The following is a 16,607-nucleotide window of genomic DNA, read 5'->3' as shown; positions in this document are numbered from 1 at the left end:
ATATACAGTATTTCTGATTGTTGTTTTTTTTTTTTGTCTGTTGGAGGCAAGTATGAATGCTGCAATTAGGCAAAATGATTAACATGTAATGGACTTGCAGCTTTAAAGCCTGGCTGCTTCCTCCCTGAGTGAATTTTTTGTTGGGAGGTGTTAGCTGGCCCTGATTGTTTCCTTTCTGGAATTCCCAATTTCCCTGCTTTCAGAGTGTTGGTCTTTATTTACTGTCCTGGTTTTAGAAATTATATTGTTCTGTATTATTCTACCACAGTAATTATTTCATATTACAGTAGAATCTCACTTATCCAACATTCGCTTATCCAATGTTCTGGATTATCCAACGCACTCTGCCTTTTAGTAGTCAATGTTTTTGTAGTCAGTGTTTTAAATTCATTGTAATATTTTGGTGGTAAATTTGTAAATACAGTAATTACAACATAGCATTACTGCGCATGGAATTACTTTTTCTGTCAAATTTGTTGTATAACATGATGTTTTGGTGCTTAATTTGTATAATGATTACCTAATTTGATGTTTAATAGGCTTTTCCTGAATCTCTTCTTATTATCCAACATATTCCTTTATCCAACGTTCTGCAGGCCTGTTTATATTGGATAAGTGAGAGTGTACTGTATATTGATAATCTTCTATTATCTGCTTAGAACTGGATTATATGAGGCCCCTTCTTCACAGCTGTATAAAATGCACACTGAAGTGGATTATATGGCAGTGTGGAGTCAAGATAATCCAGTTCAAAGCAGATAATATAAGATTATAAATGGGTTATATAGCTGTGTGGAAGGGCCTTGAGTCTACACTGCCATATAATCCAGTGGAAATTAGATAATCTGTGGAATAGGCCTAAGTGAGGCCTAACTCTGCCTGTCCCCTGGGCTGAGTCGGTTGCTAGGAGACCAAGTGGGTAGAGCTTAGCCTTCTAACTGGCAGCAATTGGATAAAAACAATTATTGCTCTCCCTCTAATTAGGACTTCATTTTTCTTTTCTTTTTGTTGTATCAACCTAGAGGCGTGGATGATGGGTTGTGTTGTCAAATTTCGAGGTTGGGGGGCCTGTAGTTTTGTTGTTTTGTCCGCTGCCCTGATGCCATCACTCTTTTATATATATAGATACAATATATTATATATTTATAAATTATTATAAATCTAGGAGACCTAGAAATAGGGTTGCACTTCGAGAGTGTTAGCTATTAACCACGGTTTTGTATCTCCGTGCAAAATCCTGGAATGTATCCCTTGCAGATATGTATGTGGTACTATAGTTATTGGTAATCATTAGGGAAAGCAATATTTTCAGGGTGCCATTGAATGTCACGATTGAAAAGCCTGGGATCTCTTGAAAGATCATATACAAAACTACAGGAACCTCCCTTGTGTTCCCAAATATATATATATACCTGCTGTTCTTGATGTCGTCTTGGTTCTTGCTTTCAGAGGTATTTCCTACAGGTATAAAATAATAATAATAATAATAATAATAATAATAATAATAATAATAATAATAATAAGTTGCTGAGATCCTACATCAAAGAGACACAGTAAATTTACTTTCAATGTGTTTTGGGATGATGGCATATTCGTGGGTTGCAACACAACAGATTGTGCCGACGAACCCGAAGTGCATGAATGCAATGCGTAATGCGCAGAGATGCGCAGACCCCTCACAAGGCCAACTTTAGGGACTGGCGGTTTTGGGGGAGCAATGACAGAGGATGATGGGAGTTATAGTTCACTCTTCACATATGAGTACTATGAACTGCACTGATTATGGCTCTGGACCAAACATGGCACATATACCCATCATGACTAACTTTGCAAAGTGGTGGGCTTTGAGGAAGATTGGCCTTGGACGATGGGAGTTGTAGTACACCAAAAGAGGAAGTGCACTGTGATTCCTGCCAGCAACGAATCTGGACCAAACTTGGCACACATACCCATTATAACCAATTTTACATAGTGATGGGTTGAGGGGATTGATGATAGATGATGGGAGTTGTAGTTCACCCATATCCAGAGAGCATTGTGAACCCCACTGACAATGGATCTGGACTAAACCCGGCACACATACCCATTATAACCAATTTTACATAGTGATGGGTTGAGGGGATTGATGATAGATGATGGGAGTTGTAGTTCACCCATATCCAGAGAGCATTGTGAACCCCACTGACAATGGATCTGGACTAAACCCGGCACACATACCCATTAAAACCAATTTTACATAGTGATGGGTTGAGGGGATTGATGATAGATGATGGGAGTTGTAGTTCACCCATATCCAGAGAGCATTGTGAACCCCACTGACAATGGATCTGGACTAAACCCGGCACACATACCCATTAAAACCAATTTTACATAGTGATGGGTTGAGGGGATTGATGATAGATGATGGGAGTTGTAGTTCACCCATATCCAGAGAGCATTGTGAACCCCACTGACAATGGATCTGGACTAAACCCGGCACACATACCCATTAAAACCAATTTTACATACTGGTAGGGGCTGGGAGGAGGGTTGATTGTGGATGTTGGGAGTTGTAGTTCACCCATATCTAGAGAGCACTGCAAACCCTACTGACAGTGGATCTGGACCAAACTTGGCACATACATCCTTAATGACCAACTTTAATGTTTGGTGCAATTTTTTTGGGGGGGGGGGGAAACAATGCCAGAGAATGATGGGAGTTGTAGTCCACCCACATCCTTGTGCATTTTCTAATGGCACCATCCAAAAATGTAAAACAAACATTGACTATCTATATATATAAAAGGGTAATGAAATTTCGGCCTAGGACAAAACAACAAAACTGCACATCCCAGAAACACTAAACTTGGCAGCACAACCCCTCATCCATGTGTTGTCGACCGTGTTTTTAGGGGATCGGGCCCTTAAGGAGAGAGCCGATCCGGTCCTGAGAGAACGGACCTTGGCGGAGCCAATAGGAGAATATGAGCCGCAATACAACCTGAAGCCGAAATGAAGAAGGTCCGCCAAAGTTGAAGGAAAATCCGCCAAGGAGGCTTTATTGAGCGATTCAGCTGAAAAGGACACTAGTAGCGATCATTCAGCCTACTAGCGTACCATATATCCAAAATACAGCCATATTTATACAATGTTTCAGTCTGACAGCTCCTTGAATTTCCCGCCCCGCTCCCCCGCCCATCTGATCGCGGATAGGCTAGAGGGTTGAACGAGGCGGGCTTTCGTTTCCCGCCTTGCTCTGTTGGCCCAATAGGGAGCTGCTTTTTGTCCCCACTCGAGCCAATCAGGGAGGAGAAGGCGGGAGTTATTGAAACAATGAAGTGACAGGGCAGGAAATATCATATTAATTCCTGCTAGACCGATTTCTAAAGGGATTAATGACAGCAATCAAGGGTTCCTGTCACGTATACAGATTTTAGATATGCCTTGGGGTGTCAGAGGTGGAAGTAAGGATGGGTGGTAATGAGCCATATTTACAGGCTCTGCAGGGCGCCTTCCTGAGGTGTCCTGGTTTTTCCTTTGGATGAGATATGACAATGTTTGCCTTGGGGGCGAATCACCTTTTGTTTTTGGGAAGGGGAAGCCTGGGTCATAGGAGCTGGGGTTCATGTTGGGGTCAAAATATTTCCCATTTGATTTCATGATTTGACAATTATATGAAATAAAATGAAAAATAAAATAAAGTTGGAATATAAACCCTGCTGGGAAAAATACATATTTTCCGGGGATCCTAAAGAGTACAAATACATATAGGCAGATAGATGGATTTCATGGAAATAAGGGAGAATCCATAAAAGTGAGTTACATTGCATAAAGGGGAATCATGAATGATATAAACAATTGAAAATATCTGATAAGAACAAAGTTCATAACATCTGGGGAGCCCAATATGGAAATTCATAAAAGTGGAGTTTTAGCAGCATGATTTTACAATTCATGAAGTTGTTATCTCTTGCCTCAGAGTGCAGGGATAATCCACAGTAAACTCCAGTAAAAAAAGTCTCAATCACCTTCTACTATAAATATATGGAATATAGAACATAAAGTCTTGACTTTTGAACTATCTTTTACAAAGTCCTGGAGGGGAGGGTGGTCACCTCGATCACACATGCCTCTACGTTCATACAACAAAAAGAAAAGAAAAATAAAGTCCTAATTAGAGGGAGAGGAATAATTGTTTTTATTCAATTGCTGCCAGTTAGAAGGCTAAGCTCCACCCACTTGGTCTCCTAGCAACCCAGCCAGCCCAGGGCCACTTCAATCAGGCCTCTTCCACACTGCCTATAAAATACAGATGATCTGATTTTAACTGGATTATATGGCAGGGTAGACTCAAGGCCCATCCACACAGCTATATATATAACCCATTTATAATGGACTTAATGTCAGGGGGAAACCTTTATCCTTTACCTTAATTACTACCAATTCCTCAATACTTTATTTCCCATACCACCAGACTTCGCCACAGCAACGCGTGGCCAGGCACAGCTAGTATTTAATAAATAGCACTACAAAATACCTAACCCAGGCATCACCAGGTATCTAAACTAGTAATAATAATAATAATATTATAATACCTTGACGTTGTTGGAATTGATCCCCTTGGAAAGCCGAATTTTTCTCAGCATCTCACAGACGGGCATCTTGACCCTCACGCCGACATATCGCTTCTGCCCAGGGTCTGGAGAGGCATCAAAAATTAAAGATATATGAGATGGAAATGACACAGAAAATGTCATGATTGAAATGGTATATTTGAAGAATGGAAGAAATAGTCTCCTATATACTTGCTCAGGGGAAAGGATGCTTAAGGTGCCAAAAAGACGTCCTCCGACGGCATCAAATATTAGATGAAGTCTAGTTTAAGTTCCAAAATAATATAATTTAAAAAGAGTAGACTAAAGAAGGGATAATAATAATAATAATAATAATAATAATAATAATAATAATAATAATCAGATCAAGAGTGGGACCCTTTTCCTGCATTTTTGCAAAATCAGTGATCATGCTTGCTTTCGTTTTCCTTTCGTACTGACAGAGGGCTGTATTTCCATTAATGAAAATAATGGGTGTTAATAATAATATTCATATTAATATGAATAGCGAATCTGAGAATCTTGAGCCTGGAAGAGGAAAGTCTCCATGTTACATCTGATGTGTGCCTGCCAAATGGGTGTCAATTATATATATATATATGTATGTATGTGTGTGTGTGTGTGTGTATATGTACCATATATACTCGAATATAAGTCGACCCGAATATAAGCCGAGGCATCTAATTTTACCACAAAAAAAACCTAGGAAATCATTGACTCCAGTATAAGCCGAGGGTGGTAAATTTCAGAAATAAAAATAGATCCCAAAAAATTACATTAATTGAGGCCTCAGTAGGTTAAATGTTTTTGAATATTTACATCAAGCTCAAATGTAAGATAAGACTGTCCAACTCTGATTAAATCATTATTCTCATCTTCTTCAATTTCAATGTGCTTATGTATCCTTTTAATAATAATAGAGTAAAATAATACATGTAATAATAATAATAAATACAGGAAAATAATACATGTAATAATAATAGAGTAGAATAATAAATGTAATGATAATAATAAGATCAGAGTGAAATAATAAATTTATTATTATTATTAATAATAAAAAATAGAGTAAAATAAATGTAATAGTAGCAACAATAAGAGAGTACAATAATAAATGTAATAATAATAGAGTAAAATAATAAATGTAATGATAATAATAAGATCAGAGGGAAATAATAAATGTATTATTATTAATAATAATAAAAATAGAGTAAAATAAATGTAATAGTAGCAACAATAAGAGAGTACAATAATAAATGCAATAATAATAGAGTAGAATAATAAATGTAATGATAATAATAAGATCAGAGTGAAATAATAAATGTATTATTATTAATAATAAAAATAAAAATAGAGTAAAATAAATGTAATAGTAGCAACAATAAGAGAGTACAATAATAAATGTAATAATAATAGAGTAGAATAATAAATGTAATGATAATAATAAGACCAGAGTGAAATAATAAATGTATTATTATTAATAATAATAAAAAATAGAGTAAAATAAATGTAATAGTAGCAACAATAAGAGAGTACAATAATAAATGTAATGATAATAGAGTAGAATAATAAATGTAATGATAATAATAAGACCAGAGTGAAATAATAAATGTATTATTATTAATAATAATAAAAAATAGAGTAAAATAAATGTAATAGTAGCAACAATAAGAGAGTACAATAATAAATGTAATGATAATAGAGTAGAATAATAAATGTAATGATAATAATAAGACCAGAGTGAAATAATAAATGTATTATTATTAATAATAATAAAAAATAGACTAAAATAAATGTAATAGTAGCAACAATAAGAGAGTACAATAATAAATGTAATGATAATAGAGTAGAATAATAAATGTAATGATAATAATAAGACCAGAGTGAAATAATAAATGTATTATTATTAATAATAATAAAAAATAGACTAAAATAAATGTAATAGTAGCAACAATAAGAGAGTACAATAATAAATGTAATGATAATAGAGTAGAATAATAAATGTAATGATAATAATAAGACCAGAGTGAAATAATAAATGTATTATTATTAATAATAATAAAAAATAGAGTAAAATAAATGTAATAGTAGCAACAATAAGAGAGTACAATAATAAATGTAATGATAATAGAGTAGAATAATAAATGTAATGATAATAATAAGACCAGAGTGAAATAATAAATGTATTATTATTAATAATAATAAAAAATAGACTAAAATAAATGTAATAATAGCAACAATAAGAGAGTACAATAATATATGTAATAATAATAGAGTAAAATAATAAATGTAATAATACCAATAATAATAGAGAAAAATAATAAATGTACCATATATTCTCGAGTATAAGCTGACCCAAATATAAGCCAATCGGGATCCTCACCTGAGTATAAGCCAAGTCTTAAGGAAAGGGCTGAAAAACTAGGCTTATACTCGAGTATATACAGTATATAAAAATGTAATGTACATTTGTAGGACTGAGTAAACAACAAAACCATTGAACCAAATCACACCAAATTTGGCCACAAAAGACATATATATCTTAATAACGATAGCTACTTTGGGAATCTAAGCTGGGAATCGATACCTCACAACCTCTGAGGATACCTGCCATAGATGTGGGCGAAATGTCAGGAGAGAATGCTTCTGGAACATGGCCATACAGCCCGGAAAACACACAACAACCCTGTGATTCTGGCCATGAAAGCCTTCGACAAGACTTTGGAAACGTTCTTTGGGTCTCCAAAGGCCAGAATCCACAATGGATGGGGATTTTGAGTCTTGGAGTCCAACTCCTCTCCAAGCTCAGAAGGGTTCGGACTCACCTTTCAAAGCCGGCGGCTGGGATGTCTTCTCCAAGGACGTGCCACCGGATTCGGTCAATCCGGAGTCAGGTAAAGATGGGCTGTGTTGCAAAAAGCTTGCGGGACTTGCGGTTTCGCCCGGGATGGGAGACCGTTGACATCCGACAGATGCATAATCCAGGTCCGGATGGGTCCTTGACCACGGGGCCTTTTCGACCACCATCCGCAGAGTTTCCATGGTGCCAAAATCAGGAACCGTTTTGGCTTGCTCCTCGCTTGCAAAATACAACAAAGCATCCCTATCCCACCAACATCTTCCCTCCTTCCTTGGAAATATTCATAGAAAGAGAAGGAAAGTTCAGCCTCCTGTCAAGCTCTCCTTGGAAACAGCTGTTGGATGTTTTATGGCCCAGACTTTGGTTTTGTTTTTATATTAACGCATGGGGCGAACCTGGAGAGAAGCCGATCACTGGTGATAAAAAAAAAAGCCACTCCCTTTTGCTTCAGGAAACTCCAGAGTCAGCGGACGGATGGATCAGTCTAAGGCAGGGGTCCCCAAACTTTTTAAACAGGGGGCCAGCTCACAATCCTTCGGACCGTTGGAGGGCCAGACTATGGTTGGCCACCGAGCAATAATAATAATAATAATAATAATAATAATAATAATAATAACAATAATAAAAAGAGGGTTGGCAGAGACCCTTTGGGCCATTGAGTCCAATCCCCTTCTGCCTTTGTGCACCAAAAGCACAAGCAAAGCATCCCTGACAGATGGCCACCCAGCCTCAATAATAATAATAATAATAATAATAATAATAATAATAATAATAATACAGAGTTTTGGAACACAATACTCCTAACCTCACAATCGTGTTAAAAAACAAAGTATGGATTGTCGATGTTGCAATCCCAGGTGACAGAAGGATTGAGGAGAAACAACTGGAAAAGCTGACACGATATGAGGATTTAAAGATCGAATTACAAAGACTCTGGCACAAGCCAGTCAAGGTGGTCCCAGTGGTGATCAGCACACTGGGTGCAGTGCCTAAAGGCCTTGGCCTGCACTTAAACACAATCGGCGCTGACAAAATGACCACCTGCCAGCTGCAGAAGGCCACCTTACTGGGATCGGCACGCATTATTCGCTGATACATCACACAGTCCTAGACACTTGGGAAGAGTCCGACGTGTGATCCAATTCAACAGCCAGCAGAGAGTGTCTGCTGTGGACTCATCTTGTGTTTCAAATAATAATAATAATAATAATAATAATAATAATAATGGGTTTTAAGAGAAGAAGAGACCCCTTGGGTCATTTAGCCCAACCCCCTTCTGCCCTTCTGCCGTGGGGGCCGGATAAATGGCTTTGATGGGCCGCATCCGGCCCCCGGGCCTTAGTTTGTGGACCCCTGGTCTAAGGCAATGATGGACAACCTTTTGCGCTTGGTGTGTCAAAATTCACCCAAAAAACCTAGCATGATTTGGGTGGTGTGTCACTTTAAGAAAAAAACAAAACAAAACATAATTTTGCAATATGTATACCTAGCAGTTCGAAAACGTGCCAATGTGAGTAGATCAATAGGTACCGCTCCGGCGGGAAGGTAGCAATGCTCCATGCAGTCATGCCGGCCACATGACATTGGAGGTGTCTACAGACAACGCCGGCTCTTCGGCTTAGAAATGGAGATGAGCTCCAACCCCCAGAGTGTGAGTAGATCAATAGGTACTGCTCCAGCGGGGAGGTAACGGCACTCCATGCAGTCATGCTGGCCACATGACATTGGAGGTGTCTAAGGACAACGCTGGCTCTTCGGCTTAGAAATGGAGATGAGCTCCAACCCCCAGAGTGTGAGTAGATCAATAGGTACTGCTCCAGCAGGGAGGTAACGGAACTCCATGCAGTCATGCTGGCCACATGACATTGGAGGTGTCTAAGGACAACGCTGGCTCTTCGGCTTAGAAATGGAGATGAGCTCCAACCCCCAGAGTGTGAGTAGATCAATAGGTACTGCTCCAGCGGGAAGGTAGCGGTGCTCCATGCAGTCATGCCGGCCACATGACATTGGAGGTGTCTAAGGACAAGGCTGGCTCTTCGGCTTAGAAATGGAGATGAGCTCCAACCCCCAGAGTGTGAGTAGATCAATAGGTACTGCTCTAGCGGGAAGGTAGCGGTGCTCCATGCAGTCATGCCGGCCACATGACATTGGAGGTGTCTAAGGACAACGCTGGCTCTTCGGCTTAGAAATGGAGATGAGCTCCAACCCCCAGAGTGTGAGTAGATCAATAGGTACTGCTCTAGCGGGAAGGTAGCGGTGCTCCATGCAGTCATGCCGGCCACATGACATTGGAGGTGTCTAAGGACAACGCTGGCTCTTCGGCTTAGAAATGGAGATGAGCTCCAACCCCCAGAGTGTGAGTAGATCAATAGGTACTGCTCTAGCGGGAAGGTAGCGGTGCTCCATGCAGTCATGCCGGCCACATGACATTGGAGGTGTCTAAGGACAACGCTGGCTCTTCGGCTTAGAAATGGAGATGAGCTCCAACCCCCAGAGTGTGAGTAGATCAATAGGTACTGCTCTAGCGGGAAGGTAGCGGTGCTCCATGCAGTCATGCCGGCCACATGACATTGGAGGTGTCTAAGGACAACGCTGGCTCTTCGGCTTAGAAATGGAGATGAGCTCCAACCCCCAGAGTGTGAGTAGATCAATAGGTACTGCTCTAGCGGGAAGGTAGCGGTGCTCCATGCAGTCATGCCGGCCACATGACATTGGAGGTGTCTAAGGACAACGCTGGCTCTTCGGCTTAGAAATGGAGATGAGCACCAACCCCCAGAGTGTGAGTAGATCAATAGGTACTGCTCCAGCGGGAAGGTAGCGGTGCTCCATGCAGTCATGCCGGCCACATGACATTGGAGGTGTCTAAGGACAACGCTGGCTCTTCGGCTTAGAAATGGAGATGAGCTCCAACCCCCAGAGTGTGAGTAGATCAATAGGTACTGCTCCAGCGGGAAGGTAGCGGTGCTCCATGCAGTCATGCCGGCCACATGACATTGGAGGTGTCTAAGGACAACGCTGGCTCTTCGGCTTAGAAATGGAGATGAGCACCAACCCCTAGAGTCAGACACGACTGGACTTAACGTCAGGGGAAAACCTTTACCTTTTTAAAATAGTTTAAATAACAAAAATATATAATTGTAATATATAACTGTATTTAATAAATCAAAAACTATTTACTACCATTATTTCCATGGACAACAATCTATGGTACCTCGTGCAGTTTCCACGCTGATTTCTCTCTATTCTAGTTTCAATGTAGTCATGAATAATAAATAATATAATAATAATAATAATATACTAGTAATAATATGATAATATACTACAATAATAATAGAATGACATAATAGAATGACATAATAATAGAATGACATAATATAATGCAATGTGCATAATTCCCATGGAGTAAACAACAAAACCACTTAACCAAATCACACCAAATTTGGCCACAAAAGACATAGTCATCCAATCAATCTGCATGTGGCAGCGTGGCAGCAAAAATAGCTAGGCGTGTCAGTGCTGACACGCGTGTCATAGGTTGGCCATCACTGGTCTAAGGCAACAGAGTCCAAATCTGGACCAGAGTTTTGGAATTCCCGAAAGTTGCATTGGCATGCAAAGGTGACTCTGTATCAGGCATGGGCAAAGTTGGGCTTTCCCTTGAGGTGTTTTGGACTGCAACTCCCAGCAGTCCTCAGGCTGGTAGAAGGTGCAAGAACATGGACCAATGGTTGCAAATGACAAGGAACAAGAGCCCAGCTAAACATTGGGAAGGCCTTCTTGGGGGGGAAAGGATGAGTCACTTGGAAAACCCTGGGTGCAGAAGATGATCTTACTCTACAGTTAGCTCTCCAAATTTTCTGAATGATTAATCATCATCATCATCATCATCATCATCATCATCATCATCTGCCTAATGAATCTCAACTGTTATATGAAACACTAGCTGTGCCCGGCCACGCGTTGCTGTGGCGTTGTCTGGTGGTGTTGGTGAGAAATTGTTGAGGTAGTGGTGGTATTGAATGTCTGTTGTATGGTTGTCTTTATGTTTAGTATGCACACTGAAGTGGATTATATGGCAGTGTGGAGTCAAGATAATCCAGTTCAAAGCAGATAATATAAGATTCTAAATGGGTTATATAGCTGTGTGGAAGGGCCTTGAGTCTACACTGCCATATAATCCAGTTAAAATCTGATAATCTGTGGAAGAGGCCTAAGTGAGGCCTAACTGTGCCTGTCCCCTGGGCTGAGTAGGTTGCTAGGAGACCAAGTGTGCGGAGCTTAGCCTTCAAACTGGCAGCAATTGGATAAAAACTATTATTCCTCTCCCTCTAATTAGGACTTTATTTTTCTTTTCTTTTTGTTGTATCAACCTAGAGCCGTGAATGATGGGTTGTGTTGTCAAATTTCGAGGTTGGGGGGCCTATAGTTTTGTTGTTTTGTCCACTGCCCTAATGCCATCACTCTTTTATATATATAGATCACAAGGCAAGTTCTTGCAAGACTCAAGGCTGACCTCTAGTGGCTCAATGGCGTATGGTTCTCTTTTTTAATGTTTCCCAAATGGATTGGTTGCAAAAACATTCCAAGTTGTACTGAATTTCCTTGATGTTGAGTTTGTTTTTGGTCAAATGCATTGCCCAATGCCAGACAATGATCCTACAATTCCAGAATCACATGGTCAGTGTAGACCCATATACTGCAATTCCTGTATCATGTGGTCAGTGCAGATGCATATAATGCAAATCCAGAATCATATGGTCAGTGTGGATCCATATAATATAATTCCAGAATCATATGGTCAGTGCAGACCCATATAACGCAATTACAGAATCATATGGTCAGTGCAGGCCCATATAATGCAATTCCTGTATCATGTGGTTAGTGCAGACCCATATAACGTAATTCCAGGATCATATGGTCAGTGCAGACCCATATAATGCAATTCCGGAATCATATAGACAGTGCAGACCCATCTAATGTAATTACAGAATCATATAGTCAGTGCAGATGCATATAATGCAATTCCGGAATCATATAGTCAGTGCAGACCCATATAATGCAATTCCAGAATCATATGGTCAATGCAGACCCATATAAAATGTGAGTAGATCAATAGGTACTGCTCCAGCGGGAAAGTAACAGCGCTTCATGCAGTCAGGCCAGTGGCCATATGACCTTGGAGGTGAGTTATTTTGTCTTGTTTTAACAATGTGTTTTTACTGTATCGAGTTATTGTATATTGTATATTGTTTTGAACTTGTTGGAAACCACCGAGTCCCTTCGGGGAGATAGAGCAGTATACAAATAAATATTATTATTATTATTATTATTATTATTATTATTATTATTATGCAATTCCTGTATCATATGGTCAGTGCAGACCCATATAATGCAATTCCAGAATCGTATGGTCAGTGCAGACCCATATAATGCAATTCCAGATTTGTATGGTCAGTGCAGACCCATATAATGCAATTCCAGAATCGTATGGTCAGTGCAGACCCATATAATGCAATTCCAGAATCGTATGGTCAGTGCAGACCCATATAATGCAATTCCAGATTTGTATGGTCAGCGCAGACCCATATAATGCAATTCCAGAATCGTATGGTCAGTGCAGACCCATATAATGCAATTCAAATTATTATTATTATTATTATTATTATTATTATTATTACTATTATTATTAAAACTTTATCCCCACGGGGTCTCGGGGCGGCTCACATGTGGCTCAAATTGCATTATATGGGTCCATAATGACCATAGAGTGCACTTCAAACTGCATTATCGGGTACTTTGTAGATCCATGCTAAACTTTTATCCTCCAAGAGGGCGGCATTCTAACCACTAGCCACTAGATGGTGCTGTGAACCCAAGAAACCTAACCCAGAAAAGATGGACAGTAGGCTTGTGCACGGATTCGGTTTGGTCAGTTTACTTTGGCCAATCCGGCTTGTTTGGCTGGCCTTAATGGTAAGGGCTCAACCACCACGTTTTTTCATCTGGCATTGAAATATTGCCAATTTGGAAGCCGCTCTGAGTCCCCTCCGGGGTTGAGATAGAGCAGGGTACAAATACAGTAAATAAGTAAGTAAATCAATAAATAGACATTTCTTTTAACATCCACTCTGTAACTTCTCCAGGCGCAGCAGCAGACGTGACTCTCTGATGCCTGGAACTGAAGAAACTTTTCGGGCAAGTTGCGGCAGAAAGGGATTCCTTCTAACCTTAAGCACAAGCGGATGTGTTTGCAAAGCCCTGAACTTCATGGATGGAAGATGCAAAACAAGCAAGACAAGATCTGAAGCACCTTTTCAAAACAACAGGAGCAAACAGGATGATTTAAAGTATGGGTTCGATTATTTCCAACATATTGTTGCAATGCTCCCTTTTCCGGCTTCGCTACGAACGCCAACAAAATAAAATAAAATAAAATAAAATAAAATAAAATAAAGGCTGGTGTCGACTCACATCATCCAGGCCAAAGCGGATACTCTGGATTATAGTCTGTTTTGATAATCTGGATTATATGGCAGTGCAGATAATAATAATAATAATAATAATAATAATAATAATAATAATAATAATAATAATAAATTTATTGGATTATAGTCTGCTTTGATAATCTGGATTATATGACAGTGCAGATAATAATAATAATAATAATAATAATAATAATAATAATAATAATAACTTTATTGGATTATAGTCTGCTTTGATAATCTGGATTATATGACAGTGCAAATAATAATAATAATAATAATAATAATAATAATAATAATAATAATAACTTTATTGGATTATAGTCTGCTTTGATAATCTGGATTTTATGGCAGTGCAGATAATAATAATAATAATAATAATAATAATAATAATAATAATAACTTTATTTGTGTAGCCCGTCTCCATCTCCCTGAAGGGACTCGCGGCGGCTTCCATATGGCATAAGGTGCCTAAAACAACACATAAGATAAACACACAGTACAATACAAAAATAAAACCACTAGTATATAAAACAACAATTTGAACTCAAAACAGTGCCCAAATAAACTATAGTGTCATCTGTTGTAAAAACATGGCCAACTGTAAACAGGAAGAAAGGAAAGAGATAGTGCAAGTTGTAGCTGTGTCCTTGGCAATTCAAAGACATGGTTCTTCGGTCTAACAGCTGAGCTACCTGTGTGCCATGACATGAATAACATCTGTTGTAAAAACATGGCCAGCTGTAAACAGGAAGAAAGGAAAGGGATAGTGCAAGTTGTAGCTGTGTCCTTGGCAGTTCAAAGACATGGTTCTTCAGTCTAACGGCTGAGTTACCTGTGTGCCATGACATGAATATCATCTGTCTTAAAACATGGCCAGCTGTAAGCAGGAAGAAAGGAAAGGGTTCGTGCAAGTTGTAGCTGTGTCCTTGGCAGTTCAAAGCTATGGTTCTTCAGTCTAACAGCTGAGTTGCCTGTGTGCCATGACATGAATATCATCTATCATAAAAACATGGCCAACTGTAAAAAAGGAAGAAAGGAAAGGGATCGTGCAAGTTGTAGCTGTGTCCTCGGCAGTTCAAAGACATGGTTCTTCAGTCTAACAGCTGAGTTACCTGTGTGCCATGACATGAATATCACTTGTTCAAAGGGCTGATTTCTAACAAGGTCATGCTTTTCTTAACTAGTGGTTTTCAAATGTTCATGGAAATCCACATTTGCCAAATGGATATAACATAGTTTTTTCCTTTTCAATAAGGTTACAATTGCCGTTTATTCCCAATATTTTTATGTTTTCTTTGGATACTTTGCGTATTCCAGGATCCAGTCTACACGGCTATATAATCCAGTTCAAAGCAGACAATATGGATTTTGTGGGGCCTTCGTGAAACATCGGCCGCTTTGCACCCGAGAGCCACGTGTTCCTTCACTCCCTTTAATCTTCTCCGAAACGAAAGACGAGCCCACAAAACCCATCAATGAGATTAAAACCAGCATGTTAGTTATGGTTGTTGCGGTGTCAACGTTCTTTGGGGAAAAGGCTCCTGCTTAAGGAGGACAAAGGACAAAATCCACCCCTGAATGCTCACGAGGAAGCCGTTCACAAAAGCACAATGGGCAACAAGGGCTCGCTTCTCTTGAACGCAAACCCGGAACAGTGCGGACTACAATGGCCCGTAATCCGGGATTAGGTTTCATACCTTGTTTCCCACCAGTGAGGATTACAGCTGCATTCCGCCATCCAAAACTTGGCAGCGAGAAAAGCTCAGAAACTTTTGATTCGAACTAAAAACACACCTGATAGCGGAATGCTAAGCAGGGGCCATCCGGGTTAGAACTTGGATGGGAAAACACTATGCAACTGGGGTTTGAAAGTGTTATTTCCTCTGTAGTTATGGAGTGCGTACTCTGAAAATAGTTGTTCTATTCCAGAAACGTTGTTTTTGCAGCTGTCACAGACCTCAATGAATTGGTTGAGACTCAATGAGATATTTATTTATTTATCGTGTCAGGAGCAAATTGAAGATACAATTATGAATTATAAATGAGATTGATAACCTAGGAACAAAAGCCGCGTTATATCTATATACATAAAAGGGTAATGAAATTTCGGCCTAGGACAAAACAACAAAACTAAACATCCCAGAAACACTAAACTTGGTAGCACAACCCCTCATCCATGCCTCTGCGTTCATACAACAAAAAGAAAAGAAAAATTTAGTCCTTATTAAAGTGAGGGGAATAATTGTTTTTATCCAATTGCTGCCAGTTAGAAGGCTAAGCTCAGCCTACTTGGTCTCCTAGCAACCCACTCAGCCTAGGGGACAGGCAGAGTTAGGCCTCACTTAGGCCTCTTCCACACTGTCTATAAAATACAGATTATCTGATTTGAACTGGATTATATGGCAGTGTAGACTCAAGGCCCTTCCACACAGCTATATAACCCATTTATAATGGACTTAATGTCAGGAGAAAACCTTTACCTTTTACCTTAACTACCACCAATTCCTCAATACTTTATTCCCCATACCACCAGACTTAGCCATAGCAATGCGTGGCCTGGCACAGCTAGTTTATATATATAAAAATGTAATGTACGTTTGTAGCACTGAGTAAACAACAAAACCACTGAACCAAATCACACCAAATTTGGCCACAAAAGGCATAGTCATCCAA

General features: G+C 39.3%; 1 protein-coding gene across 1 annotated transcript in view; it reads right to left on the bottom strand.

Moving 5' to 3' along the window:
• The window catches only part of LOC134293401 (ankyrin repeat domain-containing protein 35-like), a 33,678-nt gene extending 28,797 nt beyond the window's left edge, over positions 1-4,881 (bottom strand). Inside the window, exons 1-2 of the mRNA XM_062960786.1 lie at positions 4,575-4,881; positions 1,413-1,458 (exon numbers count right to left, since the gene is read on the bottom strand). Coding sequence (XP_062816856.1) covers positions 1,413-1,458; positions 4,575-4,736 — 208 coding nt within the window. The 5' untranslated portion in view covers positions 4,737-4,881. The remainder of the gene's footprint in view (positions 1-1,412; positions 1,459-4,574) is intronic.
• Between the last annotated feature and the right edge of the window lie 11,726 nt (positions 4,882-16,607).

Source organism: Anolis carolinensis, unplaced genomic scaffold (genome assembly GCF_035594765.1).
Source record: "Anolis carolinensis isolate JA03-04 unplaced genomic scaffold, rAnoCar3.1.pri scaffold_8, whole genome shotgun sequence".
NCBI classification, from domain to species: domain Eukaryota; kingdom Metazoa; phylum Chordata; class Lepidosauria; order Squamata; family Dactyloidae; genus Anolis; species Anolis carolinensis.
The sequence above is the reverse complement of the archived record's forward strand: the minus strand, read 5'-3'. Positions and strand labels throughout refer to the sequence as shown.